The 17,717-nt window shown below is 37.8% G+C and overlaps 1 protein-coding gene across 2 annotated transcripts in view; it reads left to right on the forward strand.

Annotated features, from left to right (window-relative positions):
• Positions 1-17,717, forward strand: part of ARHGAP15 (Rho GTPase activating protein 15) — a 704,757-nt gene that overhangs the window by 549,421 nt on the left and 137,619 nt on the right. Inside the window, exons 12-13 of one of the 2 annotated variants that reach the window (XM_040228227.1) lie at positions 12,290-12,424; positions 13,457-13,550. In XM_040228227.1, coding sequence (XP_040084161.1) covers positions 12,290-12,424; positions 13,457-13,512 — 191 coding nt within the window. In that variant the 3' untranslated portion in view covers positions 13,513-13,550. Of the gene's footprint in view, positions 1-12,289; positions 12,425-13,456; positions 13,551-17,717 lie in introns of those variants that run through there. The other variant, XM_040228226.1, reaches the window with a different exon arrangement.

The following is a 17,717-nucleotide window of genomic DNA, read 5'->3' on the forward strand; positions in this document are numbered from 1 at the left end:
TTTTCCCTCATCATAAAGATGAATAAAAATGTGGTCAATTATTAATACATTGAAAGTAGGTTTGCCTTTTCCTTTGAATTTTCTAAACTCTATAATTAAAACAGCTTCAAATTGAAGATTGTAAAGAAGAAATTAATCTTATTGGTAAGTAAAAAAGCAAATCCCATGGTTGATGATAGATATGACCTGTTAGCAATAGTTACACTTTTATACTTCCTTCTCTTACAATCAGCGTGTGGAGACCAGCATAATCCAATTAATTGTAATTCCCTTTTGTAGAGTCAGTAAAGTAGTGCATGATACTGAAACACCATTGAAGTCTTATCTCTGGTCAGATAATCCACACGGATTTTCGTTTTCCAACTACCAGCAGGTTTTTATAAACTTCAGGAAAATAGAATATTTTTACTTCCTTGAACTTGTGATAAATGTGATACACAATAATTGTCTCTGAACTTTAATCCTTTGTATATGCCTAGCCATCGGTTTTCTAGACTTTTTTCTCTGCTGTGCAATGGTTTCATGAATACACCTGAGTTTTTCTCTGTCTCCTGACTGCATTTAAAATATAGTTTTTCCACAGTGAATATGCAGTATTTTAACACAACAGAGCATCTCAACTGAGCTGTTTGCTGCTGGTACCTCTTGGATACATAATCTCTCATCCATATACTCACTCTGCTCCGTCTTGCTCACTCCTGCCAAAGCACAGGAACAATTATAACAGTATGCTGAAATAAAAGTTATATGACTGTGCTCTTTCACACACAGAATATCTTACTGTACACATTTAATGCCTTTTCCATCTTAACTAAAGTTCAGCAGTTTGAGGTGCAACAGTAAAATTAGCATGAATTTATTTTTCCTTTTTCACAATTTCATGGACAGAAGGTCTGTTCTTAAGCATCTATCTTAGTAACTTCAGCATACAACTTTTTTTTCCTTTCCTTATTAAATGGAGAACGTTTACCCTTTCACTTAGAGGAAACACGTTACAGCATCTCTTTGGCATATCCAAATTGCTGGCACCACCACTCTTGTGTCTTGGGGCCAATATTAAGGAAGGGTGTCTTGCACACAAGCCTCTGATATGACAGCCAGTGTGGTAATCGACATGGCTACTAGGTGACTGATGGAGGCTACACTAGACAAAAGGAGATTCAAGGCCCCGGGAGTAGGGAGGGAAAGGGACAAATCAGGACTGCATGAGATTTCATCACACTACTCAGAATGACTTAAAATTTATTTCTAAAATTTATCATTTAATATTTTCAGACTGTGGTTGATGGTAGATACCTGTGGAAAGCAAAACTAAGGATGAAAGAGGACTGCTGTAGCTAAGTTATTTAGGGTGTGCCCCAGAGGAATGGGCTTCCCAGGTAGCACAGTGGTAGAGAATCCACATGCCAATGCAAGAGATGCAAGAGACACAGGTTCGGTCCTTGTGTTGGGAAGATATCTGGAGGAGCAAATGGCAACACACTCCAGCATTCTTGCCTGGAAAATCCCACAGATAAGAGGAGCCTGGCGAGTTACAGTCCATGGGATTGCAAAGAGTCAGACACAACTGAGGATACACGCATGGCCTGAATTAATACGATTACCAGGCTAGGATGAGTAACATATTAAACGGATCTGAAATGAAGCTGAATGTAGGCCAGAGTGAAGATCAGCAGAATAGACACGGGTGACCTCAGGAACTCAGGAGTGAGGGCCACAGATGTGTTTTGTATTAGATCAGAAGAGAAGAAAAGCAAGAAGAGTACCTAGTTGGAGAAAGCTCTGTCTTTCCACTAACATCACGCCAGTTTCCTCCACTAACTTTCTTGTGTGAGAACATGTGGTGAAGTTAGCCTGAGTACATCTCTGCTCTGCAGAGAAAAGGGAGAGGCTCATACAGGCCCAAACTGCCTAGGCTGCTTGGAAAGGTGTCTTAGTACTAACAGTTCACCTGAGACTATAGCAAATGATGTCTTCCTGTCTTTCTACAAAAGGAACTGTAGATATCTCTCAGACTTGGACATTTATATAGTTATCATCATCACCTTTATTAAAAAGATACTTAGTAAGCAGGAGAAGGCAATGGCAACCCACTCCAGTGTTCTTGCCTGGAGAATCCCAGGGACAGCACAGCCTGGTGGGCTTCTGTCTATGGGGCTGCACAGAGTCAGACACGACTGAAGTGACTTAGCAGCAGCAGCAGTAAGCAACTAATTGAGCATGTCTTGGTACTAATGAAGTGAATATAAAATTAAAAGGGGTAGCTCCTTTCCTAGAGACAGCATAATTCCAGTACTAATGTTAGAAAACTTAAGAATTGTCATATTTCAAGAGATTATATACCATTTCTTAAATATCTTACAAGCCTCGTTCTGTCATTATAACTGCCTTCTCCACCCATACCTCTTGCAGTTAGCACATTTGACACATATTGGGTGTTTTATTTTTAATGAGTGAATGTATTAACTTGATTGATAGTTTTCTTTCACTTTGCGCTATAAATGTAACGCTGAAATTGATGTATAATGATGGAATTTCATTCATTCATTTCATTTTCAGCATGCTCATTCCTTTTTCTTTTGACTTTATTTCTATTTAGATTTTTATTTCATCAGAAAACAGTCACTGTTGTTGGGTTTATTTTTTTTAATTTGTACTTACCGTTGACCCCTGAGCACTGAGGGGATTAGGTGTGGCAAAACTTCCATGAAGTTAAAAATTGGAATATAATTTATAATCCGCCCTCCATATGTGCAGTTCCTCGGTAGCCGTGGCTCTGCATCTGCTGATTTGACCAAGTGCGGGTCGTTTAGCACTGCGGTATTTGAAAAAAAATTGTATATTAAGTAAACCCTTGCAGTTCAAACCCAGGTCGTTCAAGGGTCAGCTGTATTATTATTATATATTTGTTAAGCATCAATTGTTTATCAGTTCTTACTTAAAGAGTCAAACTTTTCTTTTCATCAGAAGTTACATCTCTCATGACAGTATAGTAAAAGGAGTAATTTAAGCCAGATATTGTATAAGATTCTGAAAATATTTGCAAAGTCTGACTGACAAAGATAATACTCAAATAAATTTTCTAATAATGTATAACAAGCCTATACTAGATCTTTTATCTCCTCACTGAATTCTCACACAAAATTAGGAGGGAGAGATGACAGTTCTCATTGGACAAGTAAGGAAACCAGTATGTTAAGCAATATCTATATATGTGCACGTACCTACAATAGACATGTTATCTGTATACGGGTATTTATAGACCTTAGTTATATTTATTTCCTAGATATCATTATGAGATATGTTTTGACCTGACCTTCTGCTTGGTATTTACAAATGTAATATAACTTGGAGAGAACAAAAAGCGACAGTGTTGAAACTTAGAGCCAATAACGAAGAAAACTTTCAAAAATGACTTGAAATTTAATCCTACGGATTCTCTACCCTTTGGCGTATGTAATGTATGAAATCATCCATGGAATTTGAGTGAATTCAGAATCTGTTTGGAGAAGATGGTCAAATAAAATGAACCATTGTATATAGTGTCTGCAGAGCACAAAAAGCCTTTGACTGCATGGAAATAAGAGCAGTATTGGAAGCTCTGAGTAAGAAAGGAATTAAAGAAGTATATATTGGTATCATGAAACGTATCCTTTTTTAAAATGTATGATCTTAACAAAGTCAATTCATTTTTATCATTGTTACTGTTGTTAGAGTCTGAACAGGGCTACCTCACCTCAGATGCCTAGACAAAAAAACCTAGAAACCAGGAGAGAAAAGTAATATCCATAACAGCATTTTATAAGGTGGCATTATACGTGGAGTTATGATGGGAAGATGTTTTATGTTGTGCCATTATAAATTAAAAATGCAAAAGCAATGACACGTTTGTTATACTTTCCATCTGTGGTGCCTGCTTCACAAATTTCAGTTGTACCTATTTATTATGTTATTATTTACATTCAAATGAAATCTGAGGAAAAATAAAAATAAGGCATAGTCATTCTTGACTCAGTTCCTGTACTGGTTAGCTGGGGAAGGATAGATAGATTAGAAGGCTGCTCCACCACTATCAAAGAGAGTCTCTAAAGACATTTCATTAGCCTGTGACATTATTTGCATGCCTTGGGCTTCTTAAGTGATTTCCAAAGAAATATACACAGCATGAAGTCCATGGAAAGCAAGCTAATATGGCATACCAAAACACCCCAATTTATTTTCACTTAACCCAGTGGAGTTAAGAAATAGAAGATATCATGAAAGAGGCTTTAGCATGTTGGAGAATTTCTGCTTATTTTCTTGGTTCCTCCCTTTTTCTTACTACCAGGAGGCCACACAAAACTGAATTTGGTAGACCAGGTGGCAAAAGTGTCCATTCTCTATATGGATCAAACCATCTCTTTTTATAATAGAGTAACCATTTTCAAATGTATGTCTTCTAATAGCTTCCTGCAGGTTGCTGTGGTAAATAGTAAGGAATAAATTTCTTTAGTTTTGGAATATAAAGTTACATATATAAAACAACTTTCTGCCTTCTTTGATAGATAACCACGGCCATAGGGAATTGATTTGGCTTGCATTGAGATCTTCTGTGTGTGTGTGCGTGTGTGTGTGTGTACGCGTGCATGTGCACATGCCCGCGTGTGCATCCTCAGTTGCACACTGCTTGCACAACTGCTTGCCACCCCATGGACTATAGCCCGCCAGGCTCCTCAGTCCATGGGATTTCCCTGGCAAGAATACTGGAGTGGGTTGCCATTTCCTACTCCAGGGGATCTTCCGGACCCAGGGATCAAACCTGCTTCCCTTATGTCTCCTGCATTGGCAGGCAGATTCTTTACCACTAACACCACCTGGGAAGCCCAAGATTTCCAGAGAACAATTTTAAATGTTCCTTAGTATTTCATATCTTGGGCTATAGCAACAATGAAGTATTTCTACTTTATAAGTAGTAGCTGGAAAAAAGAATGAGTAAGAAAATAGCAATCATGATTTTATTGTCTGGTAGTCATGCTAGAGAATATCCTGCATGTGTATAGAGCAAACCATTTGAAATAGTTAGGTTAAGCCTGAATAGGCAAGAAATTGTTCAACTAATTCAACTTTCAAATGCTTTCTCTGAATCTAGATAATTATTTTTATTTAGTTTGAATTACTTAAACAGCTATTTTTTGTTGTCTACCATATTTCATATGTATGACATGGCCCATGATTTGAGAAAATGTCTAGATATGATCTAGGAACATGATGTCTTTCTCTGCACAGAAACTTTGGGTGGGTATTGTATTCATTCTCTAGGGCTTCCAGAACAAAGTACCATAGACTAGGAGGGATGGGGGGCTAGGGGATTAAACAATGGAAATGTGTTTCCTCTCTGACCAGAATCAAGATGTTGGCAAGGTTGCTTTCTTCTGAAGCTTCTCTCCTTAGTTTGTGGATGCCTGTCTTTTTCCTATGTCTTCACATGGTCTTCCTTTGTGATGTCTAATTGCCCCTTCTTATAAAGAAACCAGTCATATTGGAATAGAGCCATCCATGTCGCCTCATTTTACCTTAACTGCCTCTTTAAAGGCCCTATCTCTAAATATGGTGGGGTACAGGGGGTTGAGACTTCAACTTATTCATTGGAGCAGTGTGGTGGGGGGGAGGGGCACAATTCAACCCATGACAAACATAAAGCACATTTTGGGGGTGAATTTGTCTCTGCTGTAAGGTCAAAAAGAGTATTATTCTAGGGGACAGGAATAAGATGTAAAATGCCTAAAACCTACTTTATTTTCACTTGAATAATATTTCTGATCACCTGGCGAAGGCTTCTTCTTTGAGGCATATAAAGCAGCCTCAACAGTTGTAGCTCTAAAAAGGCACCAAATATAGCTCCTAGTATGTAGTCTCCATTCAAGCTACAATTGTTGAGTAAAAATTAAATGAACTAGCAAATTAACTGGTCTACCAGCTTAATTTTCTAAGATAATGTCCCCACCAAAGTCTGATGTTGTTCCCAAGGAATTACAGAGGTCCTTTAGTGGGTGGTTTTGGCCCAAAGTTTACATATCACTATTCTTGAGAATTTGGAACCTCTCTAATCCACCAGAAATCAGATTGAACTGTCACTTTAAAGAGCTAACACAACAGGAAAGGTTGAGCTAGTTGGAAGATTCACCCGACTTTCTTTTGATCCACCCCTTTAAATGCTAAACTAAAAATCAGCTATAGCCTTATAAACGGTATGTTTCATCCACTCATATCTAATCTTCCAGTTTGATTTTATGACCAAACATATTATTATTTTTTGGATCGAGTGTCCCTATGGCATCTCTTTCATTCATGATATGACTTTCATGTACCCAGCAGGGCTTTCCGATAAGGTTTCCAAATGGTCATCTGTGCTGGAAGCAGATACCATATCCTTTATGAGAGTTTCACGATGTAATAGTTTCTTGTCACTGTATTAATGATATCAGAACTATTCTCTCTGTATCCTGGTAAAGTTGGGCTGTCTTTTCCTCTTTTTTTTTTTTTTTATTACACCAGTAAAATAAAAGTTGGAAAGGGACTTTAAAACTGCCGTGGAAAAATTACAAGGTAAAAGTGTACTTGTCTTTCAATACACAAAGATGCTCATCTTTATTCTTATGTAACTCTCCTGCTCTGGAGAGTCTGAGTTTGTCTGCAGCTTCATGTCAACCAATCCTAGGTTAACACAGTGCCTTTAGTTAAAGTTGGACAGTGCTGCAACTTTGGGTTACAGCAAGTCTGTAGAGCAATATATAATACAAGAAAAGAGTGGTGATTAAGCTATTAGTGATATTTATTTATTTATTTTTTGACTCCACTGTGTCTTCATTGTTGTGTGTGGACTTTCTCTAGTTGAGGCAAGCGAGGGCCACTCTTCACTGTGGTGTGCGGGCTTTTCTTTGTGATGGCTCCTCATTGCGGAGCATGGGCTACAGGTGTACAGGCTTCAATAGTTGAAGTTTGTGGGCTCTGTAGTTGTGGCTCATGGGTTCTAGAGCATGCCTCAGTAGTCGTGGTACACAGGCTTAGCTCCTCCAAGGCATGTGGAATCTTCCTGAACCAGGGATTGAACTTTTGTCTCCTGCATTGGCAAGAGGATTCTTAACCACTGAACCACCAAGGAAAGCCTGTTAGTGATATTTAAATATGCCTTTTCCCATGGAAATTACCATGACATACTGTGGCTATCAAAGATCCACCTTTCAGTTCTCCTTTTTAAAAAGAGGTAATTTCTAATAGCTATTGTCAAAAATGTTTAATTTCAAATATAATGATTTTTAGCTGGATTTTATTTAAAAAGTTTTTATTTAAAACTTTTTATTAAGTTTTTATTAAAAAAACAAAATCTACAAAAAACCCTTTAAGGAAGGACATTTCAAGATAGACTTGAATGCTTGGATACAATATTAAAATATATTTGTTGTGGTATCTTAAAAGTCACAGAGTGACTTTGGATTTTGGAGCTTAAGCTGTCTTCAATTCTGTTTAAATGGTTTAAGCCAAAAGCCGTGACCAACATGAATTTAAAATAACCTGATTAGAGGGCCAGGAGAAACCAGCACAGATTATTGGTGTGATGATTGTGAGGTGTCTCCATTCAACCAGACTTCTTCCCAGTACTGGACTCCAGCATGTAAAGTTTTTGTTGAGCTCCTATGACAAATTGCATCATGCTGAAGTAAATCCTCTAAGACAATCAAGATGGTTTATGATGCTTGCTCAGTATTTCCATTGCTTTAATCCCTAATGTATTTTGCCTTTTGGGCCTTTATTCACCTTCCCCATCACAATGGCATCTTGGATATGTTTGAGGTTTTTTTGCTTTCCAAATGTTTTTCAGATACATTTTCTCATTTGATACAAATGACTATATTATTTCACAAATAAATAAATAGATGCACAATAAATTAGTGGTAAATCCAGGCCTGGTGTTTTATGTAATCTCTTTCTCACTCTATCATATTTCCTCTTCACTCTAGCATCACATAGTAATTTGCTCCATCTTCTGTCCCATTCCTAATGCATTCTTTTTATTGCCAGTTTGCTTTATATCTGTTTATATAAGAATCTGTTTCTTCTATAAATGAGTAATTAGGAAGGATCAAAGTCAGTTTACAGGTAAAAGCATAGCCTCAAGTAAGATATTTAGGGATAAAATATAAAAGTCACTATCTTTGAAATAATAGTCAATCCACTACCACTGGCGATTACTATTTACTTGCTTTTACCCTCTCAGCTTCTGCCAGCCAGGCTTAGCCTGACCATAGTGGTTTGGAGAGAAACTGACTGGCTCCTTGGGCTTCACGGGAGGCTCAGAATCTGCCTGAAGTGCAGGAGATGCAGTTTCGATCCCTGGGTTGGGAAGATCCCCTGTAGAAGGAAATGACAACCCACTCCAGTATTCTTGCCTGGGAAATCCCAGGGACAGAGGAGCCTAGTGGGCTATAGTCCATGGAGTCGCAAAAGAGTCAGACAGGACTTAGAGACTAAGCAACAACAATAGCAACAAATTGCCTCTTTATCCTGGGTTTATAACTTGTCAGCCATGGAAATTTTACTTAATCTATACATGCCTCATTTTCCCTGTCTATAAAATAAGCTGATGATAACAATAGCATAGACCTCATTATTGAAAAAAATTATACAAAAAAAAATGTAAAGTGCATAGTATAGTCTCTAGCATGGTGTAAGCATCAAATAACTATTGGTTATTGTTTCTGTTGCAAACATCCCCTAAAATATAGTCATCTGAATTTTGTTCTGTAACAGATTTGTATTTTGTCAATAATAATTACCAGATCTTAGTGTTGAATGTGTTAGTTACTCATTCATACCTTTGTGACCCCATGGACTGTAGCCCACCAGGCTCCTCTCTCCATGTAATTCTCCAGGCAAGAATACTGGAGTTGCCATTACCTTCTCCAGAGGATCTTCCCAACCAAGGGATCAAACCCAGGTCTCCTGCATTGCAGGCATATTCTTTACCAACTGAGCCACCAGGGAAGCCCCACCAGCACTTAAGTTCATGTTAAAGAAACCTCAATATGCACATATCTAGTTTTCTATTTTTCTACACACCGGAGGTAAACTTCACAAATCAACGTTTATTGAGGAAATTTTATAAACTTTTATAAACTCTTATAAACTCTTATAGACTCCATTGTTTTGGTTCTCCACTGGGGATTACTTTGTACCCCCAGGAGATATTTGGCAATATCTGGAGACATTTTTCATCAGCACCATTGGGAAGTGCTGCTGGCAACCAGTTGGCTGAGGCCAGGGATGCTACTAAATACCATAGCATGCACAGGACAGCCCTCGTTACAAAAAATTATTCAGTCCCAAATGTCAACAGTGCTTCACTACAGAGAAATCCTGCTCGTTTGAAAAAGGGGGAACAAGAAGATATCATCAGTGCTAACAGATTTGTTAGAAAATGCCTATCAGATAATACAAATGTGTTCATAATGATACCTGTTAACACAGAGATGAGTGTCACTTCATCTTCACTACAGATTGCATTCATGAGAAGGCATATAAATATGGACCCAACTGCGTGTTTAGATAAGTAGCAGTGGTCTTGAAAAATATGCCTTAAAGTCCTCTGTTTTACAAAGAAATCTTAACCTTGGTTGTTTATGGAAAAACAACATAAAAATTAGGTGTTATATACCAAAAGACTTTCCAACTACTTATCATCTTATTTATCGAAGCTACTTGTTGGGGAGCTATACCTGGTCTTTTTAAAATGAAGACTACATAATAGGAATGTTAGTTTAAGTAACACAAGTTGATATTGATATTGTATGGCATTTTGAGTGGATATAATCAAATGGTGTTGATTGAGTGGTAGATTTTCTTTTTTATGTATATTGAAATATTTCATTTTCAAAATCAGTTGAATTAAGTGATGTTTATCTGAAGGTGACAAACATGACTGGCATCTATCTTTGGTTATGCAATTGTTTGCTCTTATTGTTTGCTTGCTCAAAATAAAATCATCCTGTTTTTTAACCTGCTAAACTTAAACTTATGCAGCAAAATAGCATTTTGTGTTGGACTTTTGTGCTCTTAAACCTATGCATCAAAATGAATTTTTGTGTGGACTTTTGTGATAAATTTTTGGTAGAGATAGTTGTGCATGTGAGCATGTGTGTGTATGTGTGTGTTTGTGTGTATTTAGTTTTCCACTTAAAGTTCAGTGCCAAAGCTACCGTACTTATACATTTTCTAAATGTGCTTTAAGCAATAAGTTGTACAACATTTTTAGAACATGTGTTAAGCTATTTCTCTAAGAATGAAGCTCTTAACAAAACATAAGCACTCTGCATGAGATCTTAGCAGCAAAGTGCTTAAAAGATAAAGTAAGAATTGGTACCATGGGAAGAACACCAGCTGTAGAGCGCACAGGTCCATTATGAGAAGTATGGTAGTGGGTAGGGAGAAAATGATTTAATCAGGAGTAAAACCAATTTTATTATAAGGGCACGCAGGGGGTGTGGCACCATAGTGAGAGGGACATTTCAAAATATCTGACAGATTTCAACAATGTGAAAACCCCGTTCTTTAAAGTGACAGTAAACCCCATCAGGTCTCCCTTTTTGATGCTATTGTTAACAGTTGACTGTTTAAAGCTGGCCTGCTAGGATGCTGTCGTCCTATTTCAATAGTGTGTAGCCAAATAAAAGACTAATTGTTGAAATACAATCAATCAAAAATGATTGCAGGGCAGAAAGAAGGTCTCCTCTGCTGATTTTGTTGTGGGTCAAATTATTGTGTTATGATTGAGGTAGGGATGGAGACTGAAAGGGAGGAAGAAAATAGCCCAGCTGAAATAAACAGATTCACCTTCATTCATTCTCTTTGCAAACAGCCAGTTGAGCAAGAACATCACTTAGCAGCCCTGGGAATAACAATCCATTTAGAAAAAAAGATCTGATAAAGATTTCAGCTAATATTTTTAAAAGAACATGAACACTATTAGCAAAACAGCCCATGCAGAGATTCCCTACAGTGACAATTCTCAGCTTTTCTTACATTTTTGGTGCAAATTCTCCTCTGCATTCATAAAACTGACACAAGCAGGCATCTAAACGTGAGCCCAAGACATCGGTAAAGACACACAATTTCAGTTGACCTATTAAGTTCTTGCCGGGATCCTCAGCTTTCCTTTTAACCCCCAGGTTGTCCAAAATGATTAGCTTCAGTTTTCATTAAGCCCAAAATCCAAAATCTTTTCTGTGTTGTAACGTTCAGAAAGACAAATACTGTGTTTCAGCAGCAATGCTTGTATGCCTGCTTCCTTTTAGTTGTATGTAAAGGTGTCACTTTTAGACATTATCGCATCCACTTTTTGAGTGAGAATGGTTCCAGTCTTTCATACTGAAGACGAAAGGGAAGGAAATAATTGCCCAGACTCTTTTTATTTCTTCTGAGAACTTTATTGGGGCCTTTATTTTCTTTAATATTTAAATGTCTCAACTCACTCAAGCTTCCCAAGCAAACATTTCCATTGTTTCTAAGAGGAGTTGGTGAGCACTTGTGGTTTGGCTTTAGTGTGTTATCATTTTTGACAGCTTTGCATAGCCTACGTAGGCCAACAGGGGTCTGTCTAATATTGTTGCTGGGCACATTTTCCTCGCTGAGATGAAAACTAAAAAAAAAAAAAAAAAAAAGATATTTTTGAAGCAGTAAGAAGGAATTAATATCTTTTCTCACTCGGTATTCTATTCCTTGCTGACTTTATATTCAGCAAAAAAAGGAAAAAAGTGTTACCCATTATTCCCTTGTACATAGCAAGGCTAACACATGTAAAGCAATAACTCATTTTCTATTGCCATGTTTAGCATATGTCTCCTGTTGGCTCAGCAAGGCCTTTAGGCCGGTCCCTTGAGCCAGCCATCATTGGCAACTCTTAGCCCCTCGGCCTCTAAACCAAATAGCTTTGAATCATGTTGAGCTGTGATGCTAATTTTCATACTGATGCATTATGGGAATAAATGTATCTGACATACTGTGTCAATGGCACTGTCTCTTTGTGTCTCTTGTTTTTTTGTTAGCTGCATTCCTACAGATGGTATTCCATTGAAAATGTTCCCTTCCTATGGAAAAAAGGGAAAAAAAAAAAAAAAACATGCACAGCACCAAACCTCTAGGTGCAGAAGGCTGTTAACGGTTGCTGATGATAGTAGGCAAACATTAACATAATAATTAGTGTCTTGTAATTGTTTCATTAAAACCAGTTGTTCCATTTCTCCTCGTGTTTTCCCAGAAGAGAAGCTGAATTTGGACGACAGCCAGTGGGAGGACATCCACGTTGTCACCGGAGCACTGAAGATGTTTTTCCGAGACTTGCCTGAGCCGCTCTTCCCTTACAGTTTCTTTGAGCAGTTTGTGGAGGCGATCAGTAAGTACCTCATACACAGGAATGGCTGGTGCAAAAATCTGGTGGTATGGAATTATTATTAAGCAAACAATAAGAATGGTGTGAGTAGCAATCCTGGCGATGATAATACCCCCAATGCTCCACAGCTTTCATTCTAGTTTTGGGGTTTCTAACGGCTTATTCTTATTTCTGCAATATTATCTGAGTATTTTTAAAAATTAAGAAAAAAAAAAAAGAAGACATCCTGTTTAGTGTGGCTGATTTTCAACTAAGCCTCCTTAAATGAAAATAGCTTCTCATACAATCTGCTTTATTTTTTGTTGTTGTTGTTGTTTATTTTTTAAACTTTTTATTTTATACTGGAATATAGCTGGTTAACAGCATTGTGATAGCTTCAGGTAGACAGCAAAGGAACCCAGCCACGCATATACAAGTATCCATTCTCCCTCAAACTCATCTCCCATCCAGGCTGCCACATAGTATTGAGCAGAGTTCCTTGTGCTCTACACTAGGTCCTTGTTTGCAATCTGCTTTAAAGGGGTCACCTTCCATATCCCCAGCCCCTACCTTTATACTTTTGCAGTCACGGAGAGTTTAACTGATTACAAGGGGATTTTGAAAAAGAACTGAAATGAATTAGACATTACATTTCATCAAAGAGGTATTAAATCATCAACTGAGACATTACCTTCTTAAGGGATCGCTCACCCTACACCCACCAACACTCGAAAAGAGTTGGCTACAGTTTCCTTATGGACATTGTGAGTATCAATTAAGTAATGGAAGGTTTCTTCTATTAAACTGGTGGCTTTGGGGCAGGTTGAGTTGTATCACGATCCAATAGTCATTGTACACTCTGTGAAACTTCCTTTTTGTTATTTTGTCATTCATAACACACACACACACACGCTTAAGGAAAAACAAATGAATTAATGAATAAATGAATTAATGAACAAATGAATGAAAATCTTTCCAAATGTGAGGAAACTTCTGCTATTGATTCTTGAAGCAACAGCGACTAGTACATTTCTAAATTTAATATTAATATCTTAGGGTATGCTTACTATGATTGTGACAGCTTGGAAAAAGTTTCCTGGCAAGCAGGCTGATTCAAGGAGGAAAAAGAAAGAAGAAAGAAAGGTAAAATTAAAAAGCTTGCAAGCCTGGCAGGAGCTTAATTAAAGTCCAAATGAGAAAAATCTCCAAGAAAAAAAAAATGCTCTACTTAGGAGGTCTGATCTTGGACGGCTGTGTGTACAGCATTCCCATTAGGGGGAGTAGGATATGGGGAGCCTGTTGGAAACAGCCCCTCAATATGCTCTTTTATTCTGTTTTTCATTTCACAAAAGTCTTCACGCTTGTTTAAAGCTCTGGCAAAATGATATCAAGAGGAATAAAGCAGAGTTTATTCTCCCAAGGTCTTTTTCTTGCTGCCTGCTCACAATTTCAGATGATGCTGTTGTTGTTGAATAGAGGAACAGTGCTTTAAATATGGGTTTTGAAGTGAAGCTGGAACTCTTATCCCCTGTCAGACTTTTTATTTCATGAGTCCTCTGTTTCTCAAGAAGAACGGTATTTTATAGTTCCCAGGCTCTCTTAACTTGTTTTTAAAAGGAAGAATAAAGACAAAAATAAACAAGCCTGAATTTCCATAACAGTTTATTCTGATATGAAAGGTCAGTCATAATGCTAGGACAGCCTTCCAGTAAGATGTTGGGGGCTTCTGCATTTGGGTGGCGCTAGTGATAAAGAACACACCTGCCAATGAGGGAGATATAAGAGAGGCAGGTTCAATCCCTGTGTCAGGAAGATACCCCTGGAGGAGGGCATGGCTATTCACTCCAATATTCTTGCCTGGGGAATCCCGTGGACCGAGGAGCATGGCAGGCTGAGTTGCACAGAGTCAGATATGACTGAAGCAACTTAGCATGCACCCATGTACTCTGATTATATATATCTAAAGAAGTCATACAAATTTCACATCGTGGTCTCCATACTTTTAAGTGAGAATTGTCTCATTTGAAAGCGTACTCGTGCTTGTGCTGATCTGAGGGCTATGGTATAATATACCCATCATTTGAAAGTGAAAGTCTCTCAGTCATGTCCGACTCTTGTGGCCCCCTGGACTATACAGTTCATGGAAAAATCTAAGCCAGAATACTGGAGTGGGTAGACTTTCCGTTCTCCAGGGGATCCTCCCAACCCAGGGATTGAACTCAGGTCTCCTGCATTGCAGGCGGATTCTTTACCAGCTGAGCCACAACCCATCATTTAAGCTTCCTTATTTAACCTGATTCTGAAGATGTTAGGCAAGCCATTCCCTTAGTCTAAGGATGTGGAAAGCAAGCCCTCAAACCCATGTGAGGCTGTGTCCTTTGAATTTCCATAAAAAGTAAGACCATCTCTGGACTATCCTAGACTCAGCTCCAAACTGGACAGAATTTCAGAAACACTGGCATGGTCAGAACTTAACAAAGCAGAATTGAGGTAGGCAGCATGCTACTGTGATATATGGCTATTGCAATGATTTTTTCCAACTCCTATGAAATAGGCTACATTGAGAATGAATGAGAAAGTATTTTAGAACGTGAAAGTATTTTTAGAACGTCCCTTTAAAGATGTAAGATACTGAACAAATGCTAACATTGTTTCTTCAGATCAGCTTTGTTTAAGAAAATGATCTGAAAAAAAGAGAGGAGAGTTTTTCATTTTTCAAGGCAAGGAGAATCATTTTCTACAATCTTGCCTTACCTAACTCATGCAATACTTAGTATTTTTTTCATATATAAAATGGAGGGACTAACCAAGAGGTTAATGTGGTTGAGAAATATGTTGGAAAGGGACATATGTTTGCTAATCCATGCATTTTTGACATAACCTTGACATTAGTTCTTGAATTCTTAACTCAGCTCGAAGTTGTAGTTCGTATTTAAATATCCTTGAGCAATAGGAGAGTGGCCACATAGTTGCTTGGAAATGGCAAAACCACACCAGAAGAGGCACTGTTACCCAATGTGCACTAACTGAGTAAAAAAAACAAACAAAAAAAAAATTGAAACTATAAATACATTCTCATCCATTGCAGAGAGGTGCTGGGCTTTATGATAGTGCTCACTGCTTCTTGTGAAATCTATATTGTGAGCTCAACAGACCTACTCATGAGTTCTTAACTTTTCATGAAAAGGAACCAGCCAGGTAAAGTAATTCCCCAAGGGAGATGTCCATATATGCTGACTCTGGGCTTCTTTGCCCATCTTCTTTTGTCACTTCTTTGCTTTGTACCTGTGGAAGGTTGACCCTAGCCAGCCGTATTACAGAGATGCTACTGTAGTCAAAGGAAGTGGCCAGTGGTAGCTGGCAGAGGGAGGGGGAAGGAAAAGATAACCTAGCTTTTTAGTTTATCCTCCAGCCCCTCTCCCTTGCTCACCCACCTTCCTCAGGTAGCTTCCCTACCCGAGGATCCATCTCCTCCATGTCTTCAGTCCATTCTGGCTCCAGCTTCCGTCTGGTGATGGGGACACTCCTCTTGCCCCTCCAGCTGGATAGTGGCTCTCTGCAATCTCTAGTCACCTGGTTACTACACTCTTCCTTACTTGGCTCTCAGCTTCTTTACCACATGGGTAATCAGTTCCCTCTATTGGTGTCAATGCTTGAAGTGATGTCTGGTCACTGATTAGCCACCAGCAAAACGTCATGCCAGTCGATGTCATGGTTCAGGTAGCTATAAAAGTATTTCCCTTTACTGCCTCACTACCCCCAAGCCCAGTTTGTGAAGGCTTAACGTTTCTCTGGTCACAAATTGAGAGATCTTCTGTTACGCTTTCATGACAGAGGTAAAAGGTGAGTAGACCAAAAAGAATTTTGCATCCAGCTGTAATGCTCTGCTTCTGAAGAAGAAATATGTCATGTAAAAGCAATTAATGACCATTTGTGCTATTTGAAATACTGTTAATTTTTATTATATGTTTGAAAGTCATCATTACATATTCCAAGAAGAGGGAACAGAAGGCATTTACTTTTTTAAGTAGTTTCTTCTTGGACCAAAAACAAACATTAATACAATAAGAACCTGCAATTGCCATAGTGATCCCCTGTCTGATAACACCCGTTGGGGTAACAAAAACACCTGCAATTATTTTATATTTCAGAATCCAAGTACTGCAGCTATTGAGCTGAAATTCTATACTTGAGGTCAATACAACTGGGTCACCTGCACGTTATTTCGTAGGGATTTAACCCACTGACTGCTAGGGAATTAATTCCCTGGAAATGACTTGTGCTGAAAGCATTATTAATATCTTAAATGTGAACTCAGTACAAAAACACAGCTTTAGAGTTTTATGGTAGGTGATGCAATCTTGTAGCTAAAAGCCTGCAGGGGTTGTGGACATTTCCAGTACATCTAAATCCTAGGAAATGTACTAAGTTTACCTCTATTCCCGTCTCTTTTGTTCTGGTACTTCTACAGATCCAAAGAAAAGAGGCAACAAACAGTGTCTTTTCTATTTTACTACTTGCATCTTTTCAAAATTCCTGGGAAAGGAAAACTTGTTGGCATTTTTTATAATTATATAGTTCATTTCCGATAATAACACAGGATACAGAAGAAATGGAAAAATCATGTGGAAAATAATTTCTAGTTCATAAAGTTTCTATGAGAATTATACAGCATAACATTTTCCTTACTCTGTATTAGATGCTCAATAAATGATTTGAAAGAAATTCATTTTTCAGAGGAATAAAGCAAGTCACAAAATATTTCCCAAGTTCATGTGGCTCAGAAGATTAGGTTTAGCATTAAGCTGCAGACTCTAAAACATAAATACCTTCCATCATCCTACATTGCCTTTCTGTGACTGTTTATCTAAAAGAAATCTTGCTGGAAGAATAAATAACTAGCTGCTGCCAAATATATGTCTGTTACATCATCCTATATAAGACATATATATCCTATATCATTCTACAGAAGATCATATCATTTTGGTGTGTTTTTAAATCAAGGCTAGAATTAAATCATCAGAAATTTTAGTACTGGAGTTTTAGGTTAGAAATAAAGCTAGTACTTTCCAAGAGTGTGCAATGTTTCAATACTTACTAATAGATTCTAAAAGCACCAATGCTTTAAATGTTGCCCTCTTTGAGTACATTTTAACCCTCCACTGTATTATTTTTATAACCAATTGTTCACACATCCCCTTTTGAAATTCATTTAGATATATGCAATATTATTTTCTTAAATCATGTGAGTAGTATTTCAAGTTTAAGTGTTATTAATATTCCTTTTTTTATAGTTTCTCACTTGTGTCAAACTACA

The sequence above is a fragment of the Oryx dammah genome, unplaced genomic scaffold, assembly GCF_014754425.2.
Source record: "Oryx dammah isolate SB20612 unplaced genomic scaffold, SCBI_Odam_1.1 HiC_scaffold_27, whole genome shotgun sequence".
NCBI classification, from domain to species: Eukaryota; Metazoa; Chordata; class Mammalia; order Artiodactyla; family Bovidae; genus Oryx; species Oryx dammah.